This window comes from Orussus abietinus, unplaced genomic scaffold, assembly GCF_000612105.2.
Source record: "Orussus abietinus isolate OABI.00-Male unplaced genomic scaffold, Oabi_2.0 scaffold89, whole genome shotgun sequence".
In the NCBI taxonomy this organism is placed as follows: Eukaryota; Metazoa; Arthropoda; class Insecta; order Hymenoptera; family Orussidae; genus Orussus; species Orussus abietinus.
Window position 1 is genome coordinate 403,434 of NW_019394246.1, and position 26,851 is coordinate 430,284.

General features: G+C 49.5%; 2 protein-coding genes across 10 annotated transcripts; both read left to right on the forward strand.

The window, feature by feature from the left end:
- The first annotated feature begins 160 nt into the window (after positions 1-160).
- Positions 161-13,754, forward strand: LOC105701458 (protein phosphatase 1 regulatory subunit 16A). 7 transcript variants are annotated; one of them, XM_012428211.2, is made up of 9 exons: positions 161-437; positions 5,350-5,616; positions 5,701-6,003; positions 6,080-6,222; positions 6,407-6,532; positions 6,634-6,709; positions 7,096-7,313; positions 7,439-7,598; positions 11,987-13,754. In XM_012428211.2, exons 2-9 carry the CDS (start codon positions 5,388-5,390, stop codon positions 12,316-12,318), a joined length of 1,587 nt encoding a protein of 528 aa, XP_012283634.1. In that variant the 5' UTR covers positions 161-437; positions 5,350-5,387; the 3' UTR covers positions 12,319-13,754. The 7 variants fall into 7 exon arrangements, with proteins under 7 accessions (XP_012283634.1, XP_023288916.1, XP_012283635.1 ...); XM_023433148.1 differs by having other exon boundaries at positions 5,353-5,616; XM_012428212.2 differs by lacking the exon at positions 161-437 and adding an exon at positions 570-836.
- A 557-nt stretch (positions 13,755-14,311) lies between these two features.
- On the forward strand, positions 14,312-26,648 carry LOC105701470 (peptide methionine sulfoxide reductase). 3 transcript variants are annotated; one of them, XM_012428233.1, is made up of 5 exons: positions 14,312-14,340; positions 20,856-21,016; positions 21,483-21,603; positions 22,340-22,476; positions 23,628-26,648. In XM_012428233.1, exons 2-5 carry the CDS (start codon positions 20,859-20,861, stop codon positions 23,863-23,865), a joined length of 654 nt encoding a protein of 217 aa, XP_012283656.1. In that variant the 5' UTR covers positions 14,312-14,340; positions 20,856-20,858; the 3' UTR covers positions 23,866-26,648. The 3 variants fall into 3 exon arrangements, with proteins under 3 accessions (XP_012283656.1, XP_012283655.1, XP_012283654.1); XM_012428232.2 differs by lacking the exon at positions 14,312-14,340 and adding an exon at positions 15,065-15,191; XM_012428231.1 differs by lacking the exon at positions 14,312-14,340 and adding an exon at positions 19,601-19,716.
- The last annotated feature ends 203 nt before the right edge of the window (positions 26,649-26,851 follow it).

Here is a 26,851-nt window from a genome sequence, read left to right on the forward strand (position 1 = left end):
CGCGCGCAGCGTTACCGGTCTCCCGGGAGGCGGAGTGGGGGAGCCACAAGAGGCGGGGTGGGCCGCGACCGCCCGCCGTCTCGGTCCCCCGTCTGCGTAAGCCTCGACCAATGGCCGAGGGCGTCAGTTCCTACAGGTAGTTGAAAAAATGGCGGCTGTCCCTCGGTCGTTTACGTGTGCAGTGCTCGGCTCTCGCGGCGTACCGACCTGAGTTCGCGGCCGACCTCGGAAGAAGACGATCCCCTCGGGTCGGCGAGTCCTCCCGCACGGCGGAGATGGCGCGCGGCCGCGCGGTCGGCCGCGCTTCGCCCTCGTAGAGGTGCGCGGGACCCGAGGTCGGGAGTTCCGGAACGAGAGGAAAGCATCGCCGGGAGGAAAAGTGGCGAGGCCACGGGACGCCGGGGCACGCGCCGGGCCACGCACACCCGAGACTCGTGGTATGTACCTTTGCGTTTCTTGCAAAGGTCGCTCTCCTCGACTAGGCCGCTCTCTTCGGCTAGGTCCGTTCGATTTCCCGTGTGATCCTTTTTTTTCCCTCTGCAAGGAACGTTCGAGGAAATTAAACGGTATCTGTCGATTTCCTTCGAGCGCTGGAGCCAGAGCGTAATGAACTCGAACTGGCTTTATTTTTACTAGAAAACCAGTCGAGATTCGCGCGGTTATGTCAATAAAGTGGGAAGGGGTCGTTCGATCGCTGGAAGCAGAAGAGACGGACAGTTTTGCATCGAGCCGTTAACGGGATCGTCTGCGAACGCGTGTAATGCCGTGCACAGGAAAATGATTATTCAATTCTTCATTGCTTTCAACGTTTGCCATATCCGTGATCGCTGCATTAAGTAAGCATTCCTTTTTGTGTTTCTTGGTCAGGGTAGCACCGCTCCGATTGCTAAGCAACTTTTCTCTCGATTCTTGACACGTGGATCGCTTCCTCTATATCATAATGTTTGACATTTTTATGATCATCGAGCTACGGGAGTTTCTAATGAAATTTATATTGCCCAGGGTCGTGGTATGCCCTTCGGGGGACTCGTTGGTTAGGATGTTACTTTCTAGTCTATTCACAAAGTCATATTTATTTCGTGAACGCGAGTACAATTTATACTCTTTTATTTATGTTGGAAAATATTTGGAGATGTCCAATGGAAGAAGTAACAAAAGGCTCGAAACGACTAAAATACAGCATCGTTCCTAGATGTTAAAAATCGACAGAAAATAAATATAAGTCTGTCTTTATTTCCAATGTCGTAGTATCTCTACTCTACTCTACCGTATTAACACGTTTGTTCAAAGTGTCGAGTCCATTCCCTGTGGCGGGGTAAAAGCCGCGCCTCAAATTCTGCGCCTATGCGTGAAATTCCTATTATATTGTAAGTCACGAAAACATATTGGAAACATTTGGCACGTCTCCGTGAATCGTAACTCCTCCCCGAGAGCAGAAAGTAACGGCAAAACGCTTTTATCTAGGAAGTCGGAGTAGAAATTAGTCGGCCCTCGGGCTCCGCGAGAAATTCGTCGCGGAATCGGCGAATCGTCCAAAGCGGAATCCGCAAGACGAAAACGTTCGCTGAGGGACCGGAATCGGATCGATCGTGGGTGACCGCGTTTTCGAGGATTACCGGAAATTAAAGGACTCCCCTTAACGTTAATTAAAAAGTCGTACACCCACGACGTGGAATCGCGAATCGTTGCTCGACCCGACCGTAACCAGAATGAACGATCGCGTACCGATTCCGGTTGTTCGAAGCCGGGGGGTGATTATTGCCTTTTTTAATCTCCATTACGCATAATTCTTATGCTAATCGCGCTTACGGGTTCCGCGCTGTGTTGTTATGCATACCGTAACGTATGCATTCTCGTTTTGGTCTCAGACTGGACGGTTAACAGCGCCGTTCCTCGTCTACCTCGGCGAGTGTCATCGCGTTTCAACGGAGAGACGTAAAGGACGTCTCGTCCTTAGTTCCGGGTGGAAGGATCTCGATCGTTGGGCGATTATAGCCGGTACGCAATGGACTCGGCTCGGCCCGGCTCGGCCCGGCTCGGCCCGGCTCGGAAAAGGTCAGGCAAGCCGAGCGATCGCCGAGCAATCGCCGCGGGGATACCGGGAAACGCGTTCTCCAGGCTGCAACTCGTTTTCAGATGGCACTTTTATCACTTTAACGGGGCTCGCTTCGGGGACCCGCGGCTCCCATCTTCCAGCGGAAATTGCGGGCCCGAGCGTCACCTTGGGAAAATAAAATAGTTGTATACCTTGCCACTGTTTTGTTGGAAAATAGGCGCCAGCCCCTGCGAGCGACGTGACGAGCCCCTGAGGAAAGAAAGAATAATTTTGTGAATTGCATTCCCTCGAGAAACGCGCCTATTTCGCGACTGTTTTGCTCCTCGGTGCTCCTCGGTTAGCGAGCACTTTTGAAAAGATTTTTCTCTAGTCGGAACGACGTAAGCATTTCGAGCCTCCTTGGAGGATTTCGCCGTCGAGAGACTCTTTCTCCTCGGGACGGAAAACCGTCCTTTCCTCTACCTTGGCGAGCTCCTCCCTCCCCTTCCCTTTCCATGCCTCGCGAATTATTACATTACTATACATTTACTCGCCGGGACGCGAAATTTCTATTTTCCAGCCAGCCGTTTACCGTTTGCTCTCGTTCGAGACGTTAAGCGGGCCGAAAGAGAAAGGAAAAGAGCAAAGAACTGGATTGCCGACCGCGCACGGCCGGAGAGGGCGAAGGCGGAGCCCGCTTTTCCGCCTTTTCTCGCCTGGACCTGCCTTACGGTTTTCCGGCTCTTTCCGGCTCTTTCCGGCTCTTTCCTCGTCGTCGAGGCTCCGAATTGTCCAAAAGTTCGGCGCTCGCAAAGGCGAAATGGTTCTCTCGCCCCCGAAGTCGGGAGTCGGCAAACTTAACCTCTAAACCCGACGAGTAACCGCGATGCCGGTGTCGAGGGTTCCTCGAGACGTCAAAGTTGAACGCGGGTCTCGTCCATAAAGGAGCACAAGGAGCTCCTACTTTGTGGGCCTCTTGGGGAAGTTTTGATCCCAGGTTCCCTGCCGAGTTGGACGACGGAGACGGGAGAGATCCTTGCGCAAATTGTTGGCGACGCTCGGCATACGAGTCGGGGGTGCTGTTACGTTGTACGTGAATATGTAAACACGGTCGGCTCGTGTAACCGGTCTTGTCGTTTTTGTACATTAAATTTGTGAGAGGCTGAGCGATAAATGTCCCGTGATCGTCGTGGAAGTATTCTCGGGACGGTATCGCATCGGTCACTGTGAACGTTCGAAAGTGTTGAATTTTTCCACAAGGGTCGCTAGCGTCGACACGGGCTAACTCGGCAACGAAATATAGGGCCAGTTTTAAATGGAAGCGGGAGCTCCCCGTGCTCCTTCGCGGTTACGCGATACCTCGAGCCTCTCTCGAGGAGCGACTTGGACGAATTACTCCCGATTTTCACGAGAAATCGTTAACGACCCGCCGTTATTTCGGGGATCCGATTACGCGACGGACGACTCTTTTGTAACGAGTACGTAGAAGGCGCGTCGGTTTCATCCGATTTTGCATACGCGTCTCGGCCGCGGTATCTATAAAAAGGCCATTTGTGCAAATATTGTCCGAGGACTTAAATCCAAGTCGGCAGATAAGTCGAGTGGAGCGGCCCCGAGAGAGAGAGGGTAGCCGGCGCCATATTGGCAAAGAGTCTCGATGACGTCGATATTCCCTCCGGTTTGAAAAAATATCCAGTACGCGGCGGAATTGTCCCGTTCGCGGGAATTCACCCCGAGGAGCTTTCATCGGAAAAGCCTGCCCCGCGAATTACGCCGGTTTCGGGACTCGTAGTGTCGACGCTTCATCTTCTCATGGTTTTCCGAAGTGAGTATCGCGCTGTAAACGAATTTCAAAGTCGACTCCGCCCTAAACGGGGCGCCGAAGGTTCGATTCTTCGGGGCACGCGAGTGGTAAGAATTTTCTTGGAGGCATATCTTCCCCGGAGGGAGTTACCGCTCTTTTCACGAGAAACCTAGATCGGGCGTTTTTCGACATTTTCGAGGTTGAGGCCCAACTTTGACACCTGGGTGGCTTGTCGGCGAGAAAGCCTCCGTGACGGTTCCAGGGCGCGTAAACGGACGAGAATTTCGGTCCGGGACGTTAACCTCGGAAAATAGGGAGAACCGCGACGCGAGGCGGCGAGGAGGAAAAGGGAAAATGATTTCGTTCTCACAGTTCGTTCGCTTCGGCGTGCCTCTTGTCTACACCAGGGAGATAATCTAGGTCGTAACGTCAAGTGCCCCACCTTGTCCAATGATATTCGAGCACCGCATATCGTGAATTACGGGTGCCGTTTTAAAACGGCTCGCGGTACCCTCGTTGGGCGACGGATTGAAACGATTTCTGGATCGATGCAACGCATGGTCCCTTGGATTCTTTCCGCCCTTCCGCCCTTTTCGCGGGTCTCGTCGCCGTCATTTTGCTTCCATCTTTCGCGTGGTTTTCAATTCGAAAGGTTCGTATCTCGCAGGTTGAGAGCCATTATGTCGGCTGCATAATTTACGCGTTCTCGGGCATTAAAAATTGACGGCTGGCTTCCCGTGTGCGCCGGCACGTTCTACCCTTTGGCTTTGGCTTTTGTCTCGATCGGTCGCTTCGGGCTCTTTCGAGCTGGTTTTAACGCAAAACCTCTCGAAAAGCATTGATTCGACCCGGTCGGATTATATAACCTTTAAATCGACCTGTGTTTCGGTGGCTTCCGAACAAACCGGAATAAACGGAAATGGAAAGACGAGGAAGACGGACGATAAGCAAACATTCGTAAGATATATCCGATGCGTTGTTGCCGATTGCCTTATAACCAAACATCGGTAGAGTATCATCCTGAAAATTGAAGTTTCCGCAAAGCATCTGGTACCGTTTTAGTATTTTCACGTGCATCGCGTATTTGTGCCGGATTAAATTGCGTACGTTGGTACAGTCTCGCTCGAGCCACTGGAACGTCGAGAGGTTCGTGCGCGCCGTCGCCTAAACTTATTATTTCACGGGTCCTTAACGAGCAGACCGGAAGTTCCCAGCATTGAAGTCGGGGGAGTTGGAGGTCCCGTTTTATGCTTCTCACCTCGAGGCGATGCCGGAGATCGGGTCTTGCCCCGTACGGGAGTTAGAGTTTGATCTCGCCCAGAAATAATTGTATTGAAAATGAACGGTCACGCGCGGAGACCTGCCGGCGGCAGAGAACGCCGCGAGAAAGACGAGTGCCCCGGCATTTTGAACTTCGAGTCAAACGCTACCTACCATGTAGCGGTCTCGGGCGTAAAAATGTATAAGATGCAGGAAACGGCGATCCCATAATTCGGTCGCGTTTCCCAAGCAGGCAAGTACAGCTGCAAGAACCACAAACGCGTCGCGATGGAGCACGCGGACCTGGTGGCGGAGATGGCGCAGGTCGAGCGGCTGGCCACGCAGGACAGACTGCACCTGGCTCGGCACCGGAGGCTGCAGCAGCTCAAGGTCTGGCGGCACCGCGAGAAGGAATGGCTGCGCCACCAGACCAGGCACTCCAGCAACAAGCGGCACATCTACTTCAGCGACAGCGTCATGCTGCTCGAGGCGGCCGCCAGGGACGACATCGACGAGGGTGAGTCCTCGGGGATCGACCCGCGTCGCGGGGCGGGAAGGTTTCGGACCGAATCGACTTCCCCGAATCGTTGCCCGTTCGCAGTTCGGAGACTTCTGAAGAAGGGCGTCAATCCGGACTCCACGAACGAAGACGGGCTGACCGCGTTGCACCAGTGCTGCATCGACGACAACGAGGAGATGATGAAGTTGCTGGTGGAATTCGGAGCCGACGTCAACGCGGAGGACAGCGAGAAGTGGACGCCGCTGCATGCCGCTGCCACCTGCGGGCATCTGCATCTGGTGCGGTACCTCATAGCCCGGGGAGCCAACCTCCTGGCCGTCAACGCCGATGGGAACATGCCCTACGACATCTGCGACGACGAGAAAACCCTGGACTGCATCGAGGGTAAGGAGGGGACCGGTCGTCCCGCGTCGCGATGTTCGTTACCTTCGTCCTTACGATTGGCGTCGATGCCTTTTAGGTGAAATGGCGCGGCGAGGGGTCACCCAAGAATTGATAGACGAGACGAGGGCTTCCACGGAGGTTCAGATGTTGCGGGACCTCCAAAAAATGGCCTCTGTGGGTGAAGATCTCGAGTACAAGGATCATCAAGGTGCTACACCGGTAACTATCAGAATTTCCGTTACCTTGCAACGCGGAGATCGCGTTTACCGAAGAGGCCGGTTGACACGAGAAAGCTCGTTGGAGACACTTTTGTCTCATCTAATAACGTAACGTAGTAAGCGTTTCGTCTCGTATACGATGATCGGTTGAGTCGAGTCGGAATACTTGGAAATACTTGTTTCAGTTACACATAGCTGCGGCAAATGGTTACTTAAGGGTAGTAGAGTTCCTTCTGGACCAACATGTCTCGATAGACGTCGAAGACAACGACAAGTGGCAGCCGGTTCATGCGGCTGCTTGTTGGGGCCACGTAAGTTAATCTACAATTTAATAAGAACGCAACATCGAGTAATCGGAAGTGAACGTTTCCATTCGGCGTCGGCAATTAACATAAATAATTTTCTATTTCAGTTGGAGGTTCTCGAGCTACTGGTGCAAAATGGTGCTGATCTTAACGCGAAGAATAAACACGACGAAACTCCGGCCGGTAAGATGTATCCATTTTGCGATAATTAATTTACCGTCAGTCGACATGCAGATTAAATTAGTAGAAATATAAAGATCTCCGCAGGGATCGCCCTTTGCAGGAAAGTCCGCAATTCACGCAACATTACCGGAAACGTTTCGGTCAAGTTTCCGGTAAAATTCTAATACTTAATCTCCGCAAAGCGGCGCACAGTTGCTTACTTTCACAATTCTGTCATATTCTTTGAATTACGATGTTCTTCCAGTTTCCGGCGTACTCGAATTATAACTTAATCGTAATAACTGGAATAATATTTTACGATTTATGTCAAACCTTTGATTCTTTCCGGCCAAGGATCCGTGTTATATTCCATAACTCTAGCTCATGAAAAAGTTTCCCGCTTGCAGATATCTGCGAGGATCCCGAAATCAGGGAACGCATAGTGGAATTGAAGACGGAGCAGGAGAGCAAACGACTGAGAGAAGCCCAAGGCAGGAGAGTACGCAGATCACAAAGCATAAACACGCGTACGCAGAGCGTCCGGCGTACCTCGATTCGCGACAAGGTACTCACTACGAAGAAGGACGCACAAGAGGAAGCCCGGCTGAGGTTACAGGCTCAACAGGTAAAGTGTCCACGTACTGGATGGAATACGTCAATGAATATACGAGCGTCCCCAAGATACGCCGCCGTCCTCCCCCCAAGGAGCGAGTTGCGATCGGTTAACATTTACGACGTTTGTCTCGACAGACGTACATCGGAAGCATCGCCGTGTCGGAAAACACGACGAACGTCCGCGACGGAGCGACGGAGGAAACGGATTCCGCGGCTCTGACCCCGGCGGTGCGCAGAGGCCCCGAGGGGAAGGACAACGACTCCTTTATGCCCGAGGACGTCGACAAGGACTCAGGTACCTTTCGAAGCTTTCCCTGCTTGCACTGGTTGTGGTACGGTAGATTACTATGGTGAACGGTGGCTCTCCGTCGATGGAACTACGGTGGAGGCGCCGATACATATATACATACATATATATATATATATATACACATATATATGTCGATGTTTGCCTGAAATGTTTGCTTCGGTCGGGAAACTACGAACGCGATCGCCGGTGTGTACCGAACGCGGGAATCGTCCTCGGTTTTGCAATAACGCCATCACCAATTGAGAGCTGTCGTCGTAGGTTTCTTTTTGACTTACTTCTAATAAAACGTTGTCGATGCGCGTGTCGAGAGGCTCGTTGGAATCCAAGCCTCTTGGTAATTCTAAAAGTTGAAGAATTTCGACATCGGTTACCGAGTCTCGTTGGGTGCTCTCCAAAGTTCGATTCCGCGCGGAATAGGGGCCCGACAAAGAGTCGTCGGCGTCTCGGGCACATCCGGCGAATCGCGCTCGAAATCTCGATCGATTTCCCTGCCCCTCCAGCCGGCCGGCCGGTCGAGAGTAAAGTGTATCGACTAACCCACCTTGCATATTGTAGCCAGAGTACCACTCGATATTGTAAATACAATGTTGGACGCAATTTTGTTTGGCCACCGATCATTTATCTGCTGTGTGTTTTCTTTGTTTCTCTCTTTCCGAACGCTCCTGATCTAAAAACAATTCCGAGGTCAGTTTTCTACGTGACATTCTTATTCCTTTAATCCGTCACGCATTCGTTACCTTTAATTACACGCTCTTAATTATTCTTTGTAACGATGTAGCTCGTGCCCTAAGCACGATGTAAGGAGCCCGAACGGTATGTGTTATGTGAATGTCAAGTGCATCCCTTTTTTCTCATTATATCTCTCTTTGTCATACACGATACACGCACACTCTTTCTCGATCTTCCCCTCTAGTATATACTACCATTACTAAATATCTCTCGGATAATAAGTACTACCGCAGGCGAAAACGGTAAAACTTCGCTATATTAGGAACTTTTTATATACATTGTACGAACGCGAAAATTAACGACCTTTTTGTTAATTCCATACGTCAACGATTACCGAAAGTTGCGAAGAGAAGTCGCTCATAAAACGGGCGATTTTTTTTTTGCAATCGAGTGTACGAAACGAGCAGACTTGATCGAAGCTAGTCATTAACGATCCTTTGAAACGTACGAATTGTATTTTATGGGCATTTAAGGGACGGATTTCGTCATTAAAATGGAAATTAAATACCCACCCATTGGATAATGTCAAGTATTCGTGAACCTATCCTAATTGAACCGAATCGGAAGTTAGATGGACTTATTTATTATTACAAATAAACGAAGCCACAAGTGTTAAAAAACAGTATTGTATAAATAGTGATAATTTAATACTTGTAGTAAAGCGATGCCTAATTAAGCGACATCTGTCGATTCTACGTTAACCCTTTGCCGTACAAATTAACTCGGCAGAATCCGGGCCAAAGTGATCCACAAAAATGTTCAGAAAACGAGCCGAAATGGCGAGGAAAGATGCCAGCAAATCAGGAAAATGTCTTTTATCCGAAATTGAGATCACGAGTTTGACTCGTGATATTCATGTTCAGCCCCACATTTTTATCACGAGTTAGACTCGCCAAAGTATGGCAAGGGGTTAAGGATTAACTTGTAATTGCAGTTTGTTATCCAATGGATTGGTTATTTGTTGAATAGTTAACCATTGGAAAACTGTAACGCATTACCGAGTGGGTAATTATTTTGATGGCATGCTCTCATCTTTTTATAAATTTTTTAAAATAAATCTGTATCACCACTGGACCATCGATGTAGCACCTGACATTCATACACTGCCATTTATTCGGAATCTGTAATTTTTGTTTACGAACGTCGACGTTAAGTCGTCATTTTATACGCGGTAATGTTGTAAAGTATATGTTTGAACGGCTGAGCTTCGTTTCCACAAGTTTGAAGTTGATTGATCGACATTTGTTGCCCTCAATCATGAATATAAAACATACAAAACACACCTTCGTCCGTTAGCTTTGTATCGTTGTACGTTTTAATACCAAATAAGAAGTTTCACATTACAAAGGGGGAACAACCGATTAACCTGTAAAACGATACCGCCGTGGTGACATGCCTCTCGATTAGCCGATTGGACGTTACATTGGTCTCTCTTTATCATAATTAGCATGGACTTCCGGGGACCAACTAAAAGTCTACTTAAGGTCTACTTAAAACCTACTTAAAATATGAGTTATGAATATTTAATTCGTAGTCCACTTTCGTCGATACGTTTCGTAAGCATGTAAAAAGGATGCCCGATTAAGCTTTTGACAAAGTGTCAACTACGTTTCTATCGTGGATATTGTTTTTCAATTTAACGCACGGAAAATCCCGAATCGTTCCCTTTGAAAATGGGAAGTCGAATTCGACCGGGTCGTATCGTTACGTATTTTGCACTTTGGATTGAAATCTGCACCATAATGCAGATTTCGATGTTTTTCGCAAATGCATTTCGCAGTTCTCTCATATCGCACTTGCGCTTAAAAAGAAAGGGAAACGATCACAGGAACCATGGACCCGCGAAGAATGTTACGAGTACTACCCACTTTACTCTTTACTGAACAAGTGCCTTTAACGTTGCTATTGAACTTAAAAATTATGTCGGCGAGGTGCACTCTCGTTAAGTTTGCTCCTAGTAATCATTCCATGGAACGCAATTCAACCTGCACGCGTTGCATCCTAATGCCTTGAATATCAGCGAAACGATTGCAGTATTTTACGTTAACCGACGGTTTTTATGGGACGTACTTGTAATGACTTTCGAATTATTTTTCTTGTCTCGAGAAATCGATGTGCGAAAAAACGTAAAGTGGGCTTTTTGACCTGGCTCGATCTTGAAAAATGTAACGATTTCTATTTACTCGATGAAATGTGCTTGTTTCTCTGTAAACGCATTTTCGCATTTGTCAGTGTCTTCATTTTATTCTCCATAGCTTCACTTATGTAGATGAAGTATTCTCTCGCAACATTGACAACGTGTACAGATAATTCGAAACACATTCACGGTAAACGGTATTATTCGCACTTTCAAAGAATTTTTACACTTGCCAATGTTTTATACACATTTTTGCATTTACCGAAACAGTAACGAACAGTAGTGAATTGAAAAATAGCAACGAGCGAAAAGTGAGAGTGTACGAATAGAGGTATTACAATATCTTCGTTACAAGTAAGAATTTGTTGTCGCAGTCGAACGTAATTTGGAAAGTCTCATCGATGAATCAAATCGAGTCCCAAATTGGAGCGCGGCATCGAAAAGTTATCGGCTTCCTCTTGGACGAATCTTCGAATGAGTCCGTAATGATTGAAATGTTATAAAATGAGTGAATACCTATTTACCGATTCTACGTTTGCGCGCTCATTGCTTACTTGTGAACACGTTATATCACATTGGTCATTCATTTATGAATTCTAAGAATCCAAGAGAGCGGTTCAGGAAAAAAAAGTATCCTTAAAAGCGTAAAACGATGAGAGATCGCGCGAATACACAAAATATAGTGGACCGTTTTAATGAAAATATCAGATCGGAGCATCCGACTTAAAGTCACTTTCGGATGAAAATTTGAAAACTAAGAAGGGGGACTGTAACACTACATTACTGTTCTCTTTTTCCTAAACCTACGTTTTCGGAAATGCTCCGAATTTAGTGGATAGGTATTCGATAGCCCATAGCGGCGGCAGCGAAAATCGAAAATCGAAAAACCAACGTTTTCCAAACGTCCGCCGACCTAACTCCACTCATACGAAGGAACACTACGAGACACTCGAAGAATTGCACTCGATTGCCAGTCATCCGATCTCTCGGTCGATCTCTTTCAATGACGCACATTGGTACATTTCGGCTCTGGAACCGTTCCCCGGTGTCCGGTCACAAAACGAAAAGACGACCATCGAAGCTCCTCGTTAACCCTTTTGCTACCCGGAGCGATCAACGCGAAACGATTTCCGAGCTCGAACAGCCAAAAGACGGACGCGCGATCCTCCGTATCGAAAGGGTTCGAGGTTTCCATCCCAGTGGCACGTCTCATCCCACCGGAAACCTGGTCCCGCCCGCTCTTCCGCTCCCCCTCGCCGGATCCCAAGTTCCCCGTCGAAGCACGGTTGTTGGTAGCACCCCTGGAATCCCCGGCTTGCGCAAAGTAGACGAGAGAGCGACTCCGCATGGTAGAGAGAGGTGACGGGTTGCAGGGACCGTTGCAACGGAGCAAGAAATCGCCAAGCGTCCTCGCACGGCAGAAAGCGCGGTGCAATCTCTCTGTCCTCGTTGCGACGAACCACCGGTCGGAGCTATCGTTGGACTATAACGTGTTTGCCTCCGGCAGTCGCAGGGCCCGACCCTCCTATCGGTAGCCAGCAGCCGATTTGCACGGCAGACACCGATGTTAACGGCAAGATCAACATACACGTGTCTGTAGTGTTCGTCAAGTCCTTGTCGGACCTGAAGAAGCAGAGGGCCCAGAACCGACACACGCCCACCAACAGCGTCGACGCCAACGGGAACGGACTCCCCGTCCCCGTCCACGTCCCCGTCCCCGTCACCGCCTCCGTCTCCGACGCCGACCTCACCGTCGGAGACTTCCAGCGGTTCACGGGCAACACCAGCGACACCGTGGGAGACACCCACTCGGAAAAGAACTGTTGCTCCCTCATGTGAGGCGCCGAGGGCTCTCTTCCACGGCGGGCCGATTTGGGCCGGTGGCGGTCGGGCGTCCGGTTAAACGAGTACAAGGTACGCAGCCACGCCATTTTGGGATCCTACGAGGTCGCTGCTCTCCGTAGACGTTAGAAGTGGCCTATTTTTCTCCCGGAGACGACCGATCGCCGATTGGTCCTTTCTCGTTACGACTACAAATGGCCTACGTTTCTCGTCACCCGTGGCGTCTGGAAGAGTTTCGTTTGCTTCGAGCACCTCGTCGTGCTCGCGATGGTCTTTCGAGGTTACGTCTAACCACGGTCTCGTACACGGGTCTGGAAGCTTCAGGAAATTACCGTGATCGGGGGCGATCACCTTTTCGCGCGTTCCTATCAGTGGTTCTCTTTCGAAGCTGGATATCGCCGCTCGCGAGAAGGTTTCGTTCGACGTGACCTCGAAAAAGACCTCGGGAAAGTCCCGAATAAACGTTGCTGGCCCGTGTATACCGACGTTCGGCGACGGTGGCTTTCGAACCCGACTGTAGGTAGGTCGGTAGGTAGGCGCGATGGTTCTCGAAGATTATACAGTGCGCGCGTAAACGTAAGTGCCGTATATGCATTTATGCGCGTAAAAGGGAAAAGTACTACCTTCGACCTTTCGACTAGGTTGTGATGGACGAATCGTACTTGAGGTTAGCGGCAATAGTCAAGTCTTGTAGCTCGTTAAGCGTCGATCCGACAACGGTGCATTCTGCAGGCCAAAACGCGAAGCGTCCCCCCTGCCCAGCAAACGCGGTTATATAGCGTCATCGTTAATAAGCGCCGAGATGTGCCGATTTTGTGCGCAAATCGGAAGCAGGTATCGACTTCCCCTCCGGAAGCGAGCGTTATTCGTGACGAAGGCAGCGCGGCGCGTGTCGTTGTCTTCCGGCGGTACTTTTCTCGCTTTCGTTCCGCTGGTTTGTAAATATTATTTTGTAAAGCGTCGAGGTGGAGTGGCGCCCGGAATGAAAATGTAATATAGCCGAGGGGGGGGATTCGGAAAGCCATCCTTTGACCGTGCGAGCTTACCGGTAGTTTCGCGATGCTTTTCAAACACGACGCGAGAACGAAACGAGAGAAATGCCAGAACTCCGTGCGCGTCGTCGTTTCATGTCGATTTCGTACAAACGGAGGTATTTGCGTGACGTCACCGACTCGTACATTTCCATGAAATGGATTTCGTTAAGTCGCCCTCTACTCCGAGGCCGCCTACTTACCATGTAACGTTTATTTCTGCGCCAACTCGAGATCGTTCCGGAGCCGCTACCGTCGAGACGTATAACCGGGACCAACCGGGACCCGGGGTGTTTGCTGGGCGTAAATCATAATTGGTGGTTACATCGCGCATTAGTTTGTACGTAGAATTGTGATTTCCCGAGCCGTCGTTTATCGATTTCCGATAATTTACAGTAGGTACAGCAGGTTATTTATACATATATTCACGCATAAGGGAGCGTCAGGGTGTACGGGTTGCCCAATGTAAAGTGTTCCTTCCTTTTACAAACGTGCACTCGATAACGCGGGTTTACTCCGATACGGAAGAAACGTGCTCCGCGATCGAGAGGAGTCGCCTCGATTGCGATAGTCTTCCGCGGACGAAGTTAACTTTTTCTCGTTTCAAGTAAATAGATGAATTAATTAAATCGCGAGCGGAGTCGTACCCTCGTCGTATTTAACGAGTGACGGTCAATTGGATCGAGCCCCCGATTTCCCTCGACTATTCGTCGATTCTGCGGGGACGTTATTTACAGTGGGCACCCTACGTGGGTGCGCATCCAATATACTTTATTTATATTTATTGTTACGTGCCGCGAAACGCGTAGGATCGTACAGGCTACGACCTCGACAATTGTACATTCCGAAAATTACCTGGATTCTTTTTTTAACCATACGATAAAGATATTCGCAAATATTGATTATTAAAAACAGTTATTTTGAAGTAATCCGATTTGATATTTTATTAGATCCATGGTGAGGTACGCGAGATGGCTCAACGTAAAAGGTAAGGGCATATTCTTTTGCTAATGTTTCGACCCTAAATTTCGAGCAACGTCTGGTAGTGGCGCGATCGCATCGACACGGGACCGGAAACTCCGTCGGTGGAGGTGATTCTTTTTCGTAGCGGACTTTCATGTAGCTTTTACCCCTTCCGCAATTGCCGCGACAAAGCGAGGAACTCCGAAACGGAGCGTAGAAAGATTTAGAGAAATGAAAGATGACGTCAAAACGTGAGCACCTCCCCCAAGAAAATTTGGCGGAGTTCCCGGACCTCTACGTTTAAGGCTGTGGTATTACCGTGTCGAGGGTATTTGATTTCGGAGAAAACCGTGAGAAGGTATGGCGACTACGTGGAGTGTCATTGGCTCGATCGGATACGCGTTCAAATGACAACTGTCCGTTTCTTCGCGTTGTCCCTCCGAATGGCCCTCGGAAAGGAAGACCTCGAGAAATTGCCCGTGATCCGAGGTGGAAGTGAAATCGTTCCTTCTGCTATTTATACCTATCCGAATGTAGGGCATACCGCATAACTTTTGCCATTGACCTAGAACGGGTAGAGACGAGTGCACGAATGTACTAATTTGCGAATACACGAATATACCGAATGCGCGTCCACTGATCGCTCACGTGACGAAACCTACGTGTCAAATTTTGTAACGATTCGAATGATTCTCAGCCAACCAATTTCACAAGCTAAATCAATTTGAACGCGTCGACAATCGCAGACGTCACGATAATGTCGGGCACGAGTTATCGTTCGATCCTCTCGATCCATTGAAAGAGACGTGTCGTGCATTCACAATTTCCCAAAAGCTTACAATATTGATCCGGCGAGAAATTTTCACGGTTTTTCTGGTAAGTGCCCCAAATGCGTTTATCGAACCGACCGAAATATCCTGCCGTTTTGCAATGACTCGACAATTTCGCGTATTTGAAGATTCCTGACGTCAATGTTGACATTCGTTGTTCCGTCGGACGATAATTCCGCTTCGTACATTGGGGGGCGTGAACGGTTGGATAGGGATAGATGATTGGAGCCGTCTCTCGCGGTACTCGCTCAAGGACGAATCGATCGACTGCCATTTCGGCCAGGTGCCAGCACGTGCGCGAAGGAGGTCCGTATTTGAATTGCTCCGATCGATAACCTCGTGCAGAAGTTACGTTTAATGCAAACAAAGGTCGGCGGGAATTTTACGTGATTTCTTTGCCTCGTGCGGATCGATTTTGCGATCTTGGCCCCATTAGCGAACGGTCAGATATTTTCGGACAATTATTCTTTTTTTTTTCCTCTTTTCTATCGAGTCTTGTAAATATCGACGATGCACACAACTCGACCGATAAGTAGCAGGCCTCTGACAGCCGTAAAAAGGAGTTATCGCCCAAGACATTTGTATCCTTCGGTTTGCGATGCCACCGTTCCTACGGTAATCCCGATATCGTATTTTTTAAACCTCGGCTCCGTGGCTTATTGTTCAACGATAATATTGTTGGCAACAATAATATGCACGATACGACTCCATTATCCCAGCAGTCTGGCGTCACCGTTTTCGTCTCGACCTTCGCGTTAAGTCGAAATAAGTCGTCGAAAATAAACGGAACACATCGAGTGAATCCGGGGGGCAGGTAGACCCCCACTCGTATCGAAAGGATCGGCCAAGATCCCCGGAAAGGAGTAAAAAGCGACGCACGAGGCAGACCTTTGCGCGGGAACGTCAGTCGCGGTTGCCGCGTCGGAGGAAGAGAGTCGAGCGCGGGGAGTGGGGCGCGAGAACGCGAAACCGCGAAAATGCGAAAATGCGAAAATGCGAAAATGCGACAATGAGAAAATGCGATAATGCGAAAATGCGATAATGCGAAAGAGGAAAGACACGTCGCCGACCGGACCGCGGAGGGCGCCACCGAGTAACTGACCTTGCGAAGTAATTTCGATTCGATCCTTAAAAATGGAACCGAAGACTCGCGTACCGCGTGCGTCCTTAATGAACGAATGAACGAATCCAAGGACGAGGGACGATTGTCGGCGGAATCTTCCTTGTCGGGTGATAACCCCGATTGGCGAAATTGAGCGTGGCAGACGAGCGTTGCGGTGCCGGCGAGAGTGATTACATCAGGCGGCCGCGTCGAATCGCTCGATCATTGCTCGATCGAATCGGGAGTAATTCCAGCTGATGCAATCTGACGGGAAGATAAATCGAGTCGATCTCCGGCGCGGGCACGCGAGTTCGCGCCAAAGAAAAATCAAGAAGGCAGTCGTTGAACCGGTCATCGAGTCGATTCGAACGCGCCGGCCGAGTTCGACCAAGGGACTTCGACGATCTATATTTTTTCTTTCGATCGAGGGAATCGGTGATGGCGCTCTTCGTTTCGCGATTCAACCTTTTCCAGCCTTTACGTTCGCCGTTCCATTTACCCTCCTATTTCTGTCACGCGGGTGGTCGCGCATTGGTCGGGGACGTATAACTGACGAGCGTTCCATTTTCGGTATGCGCATTTTGCGAGGCGCACCGTTAACCGTTTCGGAGAAACGCTTTCGATACCGAGACTTATGTGCTCGGTAGATAAGGTTTGGGAGAACGACGATTGGCCTTGTCGTGGAACCGCTGGTAAAAACTGCGTTTTAGCCGGACAACGCGGGAGTTATCGCACGTCATATGGAGTGGACGATGACAAACGAAGCGTGACCATTTCCGATCGATAAGAAAGATCGCCCTATAATCTGTACGAGGAAATGCCCTCGTATCTGGTACTCGGGCTTAGTCGGTGTGGCTTTCCACGATGAACATTGATCCCGTTGTAAAATTGCCCGTAAACGACGCCTGCGTATCGCTTTCGCGTGGGAGCGGTCATCCGCGCTGCCGTAACAAATTGTACATCAAAGTTCAAAGATAATCCAGGAGACTCTCGATCGTGCAACCTCCGCGACAACGTTCAGTGCGGATTAGAAACGCGTAACCAATTTCGGTTGAATCTCGTACCCCCCCCCCCCGCATGTATCGACGGTTACATCGTCGGAATGAAGGAAATTGACATTGGCGTCGTTCTACGGATCGTTTGACGAAGCCAAGTCGGGCCGATACCGGGACACCCTGTACCCTGCGACGCCGCGGTCCAGAGTCGAAGATCAATAGCGAAATAAATGGACCGGAGGGGGCCTCGGTCCTTGGCCCCGTATCGAGTACTTGACCACCAGCTTCCATAGGTGGGGCCCGTTTCTAGGGTCACGTAGGGTCCGCGCTCCCTTGGCCGGTAGATGGCGACACGAGGGGGTGGGGATAGGAGGGGAGCTGCGATCCCCGCCACTCCACCCCGGGATAGGGCCCGGTAGCCGAGTGAGGTGCGGCCACCGTGGGGTTTTTACTGCCCCTTGCCGGGAGCGGGGCTGTGCATAGGCACTTTCCCCACGAAAGAAAAAGGGTCACGGTGACGGCAAATAAGCGTGGCCGATTTCGATCATCGAGAGCGATCGCCTGCGAGCAATCCGTGCCGGGAGCGTCCCCGATATCGCACCCTTGCGCTCCCTGGGGATGATTCGTTCCAGTCGACACGGACGCTATCCTGGAGCAACTCGTAAACGTCGGGCGTTGTCCGGGAGAGCGATACCGACGCCGCGTCGAAGACTCCGTTTTCTCGTCTTTGCGAGCGCCTTCGTTCTCCTCACGAGTCACTGAAATTGAGATATTCTTACCTTTTGTTCAATTATTCGTAACCCGACCGTGCTCCACGTGGCTTCACGGGACCGTTCAAAATGTTTCGGTAAGGTCGCGGAATAATTCCTTTCGAATGTCGCACTACGCAACAGACCGAATACGAAATATTCTCGGAGGAGATCCTTTCGTTTGGCGTTACGCAGCCTCTAAATGTAGCGCGTTATCTGAAGAACCGATAGCGATATCGGTTTCGGTATGCAGTCGACTCCCACGTTGTAACGAACGCGCGTCGAAGTACGATCACGTGACCAGAGAGCCAATCGCCAGAGTAATCGCGGAAGCGGAAAGTAGTTCGCCTCGGTCGATAAGGAAGGCCGCGCGATCGATCGCTTCGAGGGGGGTCTCTCCACTGGCGGAGCTTCCGACGCTCGCGGATAGTTGGCGACTATTCCCCTTGGAGTGCGTTCCGTTTCCGTTCGAAGATGAGTTTGAATCGTAAATCTTACTTTCAGGCCGACGAAGCATGTAGAAAGAGGAGCACGATAATCGGAGGCTTGAGAAAATGGCAAAAAACTCGCCGAACGAGTTTACGCTCTCGGTTTTGCCCTTCGATAGAACCGAATTCGCGCCGAGAGTCCGGACGAGTACGAAGGAGTCGGCTGGATTAACTGTAGACTTTTATTCCAAGATGTAGAATTTGATCAAGTGAAAAGGCGTCGCTGCATTTAAATCACGTCGATTCTTTCAGGGAAAGTCTGACCGACAGGGCGGGATGACCGAATTCGCGTTAAGGGGACGTAACGCAACGAGATTGTATAACTGCGCGTGCATGATGCACCGAAATATGTATACGATAGTACTGCAATATTCGTCAGGATTGTCGACCTTCTACTAGTCCCCACTCCTCGATTACATTTACAGTCCTGTCACACTGTCTTTTTTCTCTACGAAGAAGTAACCTCGGTGCAGCGGTGCGAATGGCGAGAAGACTAACTCTTGTACGTTTTGTGCATGCACAATTTACACGTACGTACACGAACGTACAATTGCCGAATCGCGAACTTCAGACTAAAGAGACGACCGACAGAGGGTTTAGAACGCGGGGAACGATGCAACGATGCAACGGAGGAAAGGAAAATTGACGAAATAAAATGTGGAGAATGGCGGACCATTTTAAATTGTACGACAACTGCAGAGATTTCAATAATTCGTGAAAAGTTTTCGAAAAATGGAGTTCTTCGTAAGAGTCCTGCAATTACGAAAAACTTGCAAATCATGGTTTCCGGTGATTAGCATCCATATTCTTTTTGCATTCGCATCATTCCACGGGTCCCGCGAATTTTCCCACGTTCGTAACAAAGTAGCACCTGGCCGGGCCACGGGGCGATGCGCGATCCGTTGCCGAGATGCGAGCCGCTAATTTAGACATGTTCCGTAAAGGGAAACGGGCGAAAAAGATCGATAAGGAAACTTCCGGCGATTCCGAAAAGAAGTCGGTAGAGTCCAGAGCGGAAGGAGCAAGTCGAGGGTGCGCAACGCAAGATGGCTGCAGGAGCAGGCCTGACGGGGTGGAGGGAGCGTCTGGCGGCGCGTCGCTTAAAGGTCGAGCGGAGTGACGGCACGCGCCAGTCGATCGCGAGCGACGGGTGAGCGAGGACGCGTCCCCGCACCTCCTCTGACTCGAGGTCCGCGCGCCGTGGATCGCACGAGACGACGCATCTCGCAACGCTCAGGTAGTTCTAACCTCGATTCGTCCGTTTACAGTGACTCCCGCTGTCAAACCGAAATCGAGCGTAACTCGGCATCCGACGCCACGTGTCTTGGCCGCCGGCTCGTTCTCGTTTCATAACGAAGAGTCGCGCCCGTTGCGTAATGCGGGGGGACGAGAAATCGCTTTGCCAAAAGACGATTGATTTCAAGTATTTTTTTTTATTTCCGGTGCAAAGCGGATCGCGTAGAGTGTACGTCAATTTCAAGTTCCGTAGGGTCGATTTTCACCGATCGGATTTCGTTTCTTTGTTCCCTGTACCGTCGTTGCGATCTTCAAAGTTAACTTCGACTTGGCGCGTTCTTTCATTTGGATAAGTATATAGATTTCCCCGTCTTTGATTCTCCTTCGCCCTCGATCAGTTTCCTCTTCCATACTTCGGAGCTCGATATCGACGGTTGGCGTTAACTCGAGTCACGTCGACGCAACCCTCGACGACAATTTCTATTTGGTTAGCTTTATTTCGCGTTATTTCCTATTCCTGCGGTCGTACAATTATGCCAGACAACGGTAGGGCGATCCGCCACCGTAGCGTTCCCTCCGCCGTCCTCGATTTGGCGGGCTTTTCGAGCGGGTCGAGGTACGGTTTCGGTCCACCGAGGTGCCTCGGAGATGCATCGTTGCGATGAGCGCGAGAGAAGATCGATCGCGTCGAGTGTCGGTGGACGTTCGTTCTCCACGAGTCGCAATTGAAATGCCGAGTCGCACTTGGCCACACTTGGACATCGGGTATACGCGGTTTGTATTCGGTTACTCATTTGGGTCAAAAAAAGCTACCTTTTAAGTAATGCCACGGCCATCCGCCTCGATCGATCGTCGAGATTTATTTACTGCGTGCACGTTCTCGCGTGTATCGATTTAACGCGTTCTTCGTCGAAGCGATAAATGCTCGCTCGACATTGACCACGTCGATTACGGCGTCGAGATCCGTTACATTATCTAACGTATGAATTCGCGTAGGATCTACCGTCGTCTCAAGACCGTGGCGTACCATAGACCCTTGGAGCTCGCTTGCTTATCGTCGGTTAAGATCCACGGTCCGGTCCGGGGTCGGCTTGTCTTAAGGGACTCCGCGAACTAATGTCGACTTACTTCCGTCAAAAGGAAATGCCGGGACAACTGGAGGAGGTGAGGGGTAAGCGCGCCACCTTCGGAATGGGCTGCTTCTGGGCCGGAGACTCCCTCTTCGGGGTGACGCCGGGCGTCATCAGGACCTGCGTGGGATACGCCGGCGGGGAAAAGGAATCGCCCACTTACAAGGAGATGTAAGCCTTTCGTCCCACTTTCGCTTGGACATTTCCTATCGCGACGGTATAGGTTTCGTTACGTTGCTCCACGACTCGAAATTCGGCTAATTCCGTTCTCGCGGTGCGACCGTGGCGACCACCGCAACGTCAACGGCAACGGCAACGGCAACGGCAACGGCAACGGCAACGTTCGTCGCCCGGGTAGCAGGGGTCATCGCACAATCGTACGGAATCGGGGAGGCGCTGTCGTTCGGCCGGTCAAAGTGTGCGCAATACGGTTCGCCAATAACCACCGATATTTAAGGCTGAAATCTCTTGTGAAAAAAAAAATCAATTTTTCCGTTCGGTTTATTGACGTCACAATTTCGGTAATAGAGATAGTGATTGAACTAATTTGCTTGGAAATGGTTGACCGATAGATTAACGTTTATCGATAACGAATTCCAAATAATTTTCCAATGGCTTTTTTTCCTTTTCATCGTAGAGGCGATCATACGGAGGTGATTCATCTCGAATACGATCCCGAAGTGATATCTTATTCACAGCTGCTCCATTTGTTTTGGAACAACCACGAATACGGACTTACAACTAAGATCAAACGTCAGGTGAGAATTTCGAATCTCGTTCCTTTGTCCCGATCGAGATGGGTCTTTGACCCTCGTAATTGAAGTTAGTAATCGCTGTGACCACGTTATTCATGTAATTAATAAAAAAAGGAACGAAGAGGAGGACCATTGACGACGAACTAACCAATAATCAATTATTTCCTTCGAGTTAAAATTATACATAGGGTTTGATGTCGTTGAAGTGAACGTAACATTTCAGTTTTAATTGTGCACGGGAGGAAAAAGTGGCACACTGGTTACGTGAAACAATATGGGAACGAGTTTTGTTGTCGATATTATACTCACTCAGTTTATTATAATTATTGAAGAAAACTTGAATGTCGTTAAAAATCAATTCTGATAAATTCGCAGAGAATTTAATCATCGGTTATATATTATCCGTGTAATATAACTCACTGAAAACTAATCTTCTGCTTCTAAGCTTTTTCGAAAGTTCTTCTCGCTTGAGCATAAAATGTATCGGAAATATATGCGCCCTGTCGCGAAAATCTGGTTTGTCAGAAATCTCCTAAAGCGCCCACGCGACGTGCTTCCGAGAAAGTTTAGTAACCAAAGATCCTTGTTTGTAATTCCGTTTGAAAATCCATTTTTTCGTAAGTCGTGAGCGATAAAGGAAATCGATATACCCTAGTTGAAGTCGATCCGGCACGATGTTTACGATCAAAAGTAGAAAGATTCGACGACGAGTTTTGAAGGATTGCTTTTGACGTTGCAGTACATGTCCCTCGTTCTGTATCACGACGAGGAGCAGCGCGGCATCGCCGAGAAGTCGAGAGGGAACATGGAGCGCGAACAAGGACAACGCTTGGTCACGACGATCAAGCAGTTCAAGAAATTCTACCCCGCCGAAGAGTAAGTACATGGCGATGCATAAGCAATATCGACGCTTTGGGTTGCACTCGAACGAGAAGCGATATTCCGAAGATGGCGAGACGTTGCTCGTCAGATAAGTCGGGAGGCTCATCCGCCGATTGACCCTTCGTGACTCTTGAAACGTGAGATACCGAATCTTTTATTAGCGTGGCCCGCGCGAGCCGAAGTCTCGGTTCTCTTCCCCTCTCCCCCTCTCTCCCTCTCTCCCTCTCTCCTCTCCTGGTCGATTAGCTCACGTCGACTCGGGACTCTGCGGAAGGTGCGAGAGGCGCCGATCGCGACCTCTTCGCGTCGCGGTCTACGTCAATTTAGAGTCGCTCGTCAACCTCTGTCGGGACTTTATACATTTCGGATAAAGAAACGGCAGATTTTGGTGGCCGTCACCTCTCCGGGAAAACTGGGAGACGATTTTGGAGCAGGCTGCTCCGAAGCCGAGGTAAATGCCGACGGGTCGATAAGAGCGGCCCCCAGCGTCCGTTGGATCTTTGATAAATTGTATCGACGCCCGATAAGCCAATCGTATAATCAGTCGCAGACCAGTTATCTCCGCCAGAGTCTTTCGACGAGGTTTAATCGACCGGAAGTTACGGATGGGAGGTTGTCGAGTTCGCGGCGCTGTCGGACCGAAAATTGGCGGTGGTCACGGGACGAAACCGACGGTTTATCGGGCCGGATGATAAACTACTGACTCGGCCTCCGGGCCCGAAGGCCACGTTGCTAATCGGGACTCTCGCTTCCCCGGTATTCCTCCGACATCCTCCCCTCTCCTGGTATCTCCCGGGAACCAAGAGCTCTTTCGAGAGGCCCGAATTTATTCGCCACTTCTTCTTTTCGAGATTGCGCGACTCGACGAAAGGTCCGAAATTTCTACCGACGTCGATGAGAGAATTAACGATCGAACGGAGAAAAGAAAAAAAACGACGCGGAAAGAGAAGAGATGCCTTTTTCGCGCCATGTATCAAGTCTGCGCGTTTTTCCCCCATCCAAATGAGGGGAAAGATAAGCGGTGCCGATGAGAAGCCGATTAATGTCACGAACATTTTGTTTTCCCGTGCGCGGCACTCGTAACTCGGACAACATCGAGACGTGTGCAAATGCAGGGACGTAAAGAGTATAAATTTTGATCGCAGCTACCACCAAAAGTACCGGCTGCAGAGTCATCCATGGCTGATCGAGACCGTGGGCCTGACAACAGGAGAGGTTCTGCGAAACTCGCCGTTGGCGGCGAAGCTGAACGGCTATATCGCCGGGGCCGGCACGTACGAGCAGTTCGAGGAGGTCTTGCCTAGTTTGGGCCTGAGCGAAAAAGCTGTCCAGTACCTGACCAAGTACGTCATCGAGAACCAGGGCAACGGTCTCTACTGCTAGCGCCGACTTCCGGGGATATCCTGGAGCTAACGGTTAGCCGGGAAGAGGAGTTCGATGAGATGGGATGATGAACTTTGAACTCGTAGACCTATTTCCTAGGACGTAGGCCGAACCTCGAACATTCGCTTTATTCTCTAAAACGAGAAAGCGCGGGGCTGGAGCTCGCTCACCCCGAATGCGGTCAACTCTTTGGTTAACCGTGCAAACACTCAAATGTACCACCTGGAACGCTCGCCGCGACTTTTCGCCCGCGGCAAGTGAGACTTACCGTTAGTCGAGGGAAACGGGAAACGGGAAACGGGAAACGGGAAACGGGAAACGGGGAATGGAGACGCTCCGTCATTTTCGATCCGAGTCTGGGAGCAATCCATTCCGGGTGTTATCACGAGGCAAGGAGCGGCGGGCGTTCCGACCCTCATCTACTAGTGCAAGAAATATGTTTATGCTCGTCTATTCGGCCCATGCGCGTTCCGCCTACTCTATGAGAAAAAGTTGCTTTTCTTGACATTCGCGGTGCAGCACCAAGGTTACTTTTAATTGATTAGTAAGATGCGTAACAGGACTGTGCACCGAGGAGTGAGAATTGCTTCACCGTTGGCTACCCCGGGCGAGCGGTCCAGTATTATTATAATCGAGTGCGGGCGATAAGTAGATCTGTACTTGCAGAGTTACGATCGAGCGTCGAAATGTTAGGGAGAGGTAAGACGGTCAGTTACGAACTCTAGGTGTATAATTTGCGAAGACGATCGCATCGTGGCGATTGCGGATCGACTTGGAATCCGTTAAATGCGTAATTCTAGCTCGACATGGGCGGAGAACACGTGTAACCCGCAATCTCAGTAGCCGATGACGAACACGGGGGAAACCGCGCCCATTATCTTAAAATATAATTGGTGCACCATTATTGGCTACTCGCGCCTGTGCGAAGTTAGCATAACGCGTAACAGCGTCGATAGCCAATCAGAGCTTACCAATTCGGTTATAAAGTGATGAACGCGGTGTCTATGCCAGGTCGACACAACTTGTATTTTTGCAGAAGAACCGCAATGGGAGAAACGTAATAAAGAGTCCGAGGAACACGAGGAAACGGTAATAATTAAATTGCAGTTTCTAAATATTCCATCGCATGACCATTACGGTCGTATCGGTGAAATTCAATGCTATTAATTTCATCGTAAATGTCAACACGAGCATTTATCGTTAGAAAAGTTGGAATGAACACCGGCCACGAAACTATTCGCTGGTATTGGTAAAGTATTACCTTGTAAAGTATTACGCAACGTCGCCACGATGGTACAGAAACCGCCCTCCGATGGAGCCTTCCGTAACGTTGAAACGAAATTGTCAAGTAATGCAGGGTCGTATGCGTATGACACACCTTTATCGTAAGTTGAGCAATTTGACGACAAAGAAAGATCTGCAATCCCGAAGGGAGGCGGAAAAGTGAGAAGAAAGCAACTATGTGGGCTCGTGCGCGAAAGCAACCCGCTAAAATAAAACGGGGGTCGTTACGTGCAAGCATTCGCCGAGTCGCGTTTCAATCAGTGAATTTTCCGGTGGAATACCGAGTCGGATCGACCGACGTTAACTGTTCCAAAGAAGATACCTTAGAGAGTGGCGATCACGAAAGGCTTCCCACCGCGTGTTTCCGCCGGATAGGGGAAGGCATCGCGGCCGTCCTCGTAATTGCAGAATTCTCAATATTCCGTGTACTCTTATGCGATGCTCGTTCAATTCTAAAGCGCCACGTTGTAACGAGAGGCACTTCTCAAGGTTGCTTCTCCTGCAAACGATCGAGCTCCTTGTACTTATTTAAGCCTAGACCAAAATAGTGCGATGATTCTGCGGGGACTGGGTAGATTCGCGTTATTCTCGTTCCGGATGCACCGCACACCGACCGATAACGGCGACGAATAAACGACAATTAAGTCGTAATCGCAACATTCGCGTGGGATGGTTGGTTCGGTGGTATCGCGTCGAATAAGAACCGGACATGTCGATTCTTATCGTTTGACGTTGACACGTAACCTTGACTAATCGATACTGGAATTCATCCACATAGATATCTACTATCGTACAATCGAATCACTTACCGTTGTATAATCGCAGTTGTAGTCATAATTGGAAAGAGCGATACTTGAATGAAAACGTTGTACACCGTGCAACTTAGGTTTTGATCCTGCAATTTTCCACCAACGAGTTTTTAATCGCTCTGGTGACCGAGTAAGGCCTTACGTATCAACCATCTTCAAATCTGTCAACGAATCGAGTTGAAATTGAAGAAAATCATTGCTTCAGGCTCCTTAGGGTGCGGGTTATATAGTTATGTTTATCTATCCGTTTGCAGTACGTAAAGCTGAATTACACCTTTCGGTGAATCGAGATAAAAGTTTGTAATCCATTCAATTTGCGTTCGTTAAAGCTTTGGGAGTGTTTTCCTCTCGAGTCAAAATATAAAGGTCTGCGGCGAGTTCGCGGTACGTTTGAATCTTGACATCGATCCATCGACGGTCCGCGGCGATTTCGGATCATATCCGTGAACGCGTAACGAACCTAATTGTTCGCTAAACGGGTCTCTTTCTGACCTGCTCCGAGCTTGTTTAAATTCGACTAGGTCGATTGTTTGAACATGGCAATCAGAAATTGGGTTCCCGTGCGTGGTATCCACGTTAGGAAATAAAATATTACAAATTTGCGTAAATATTTATATAAAAGTGTAGACAACCGTAATAGGAGGTCTTGCCATAAAAGCATAATAAAGAACATCGTTTGCACAACCCTGACATTTCACGTGTCCGTTACTTCCCGAGAAATATTTTGTACATGCTCGCCATAAACCATAGCATACCATAAAAATAAAGTTGCCTTGTATCGCGAAGCAGTCGAAAATGCTAATTGACTGAACGCTATTATACTTCGTCTCATTTTCTTTTGGGGCTTATTTGATTACGATGGAATGGTTCTTAATATAAATCGGTTTGTCGGA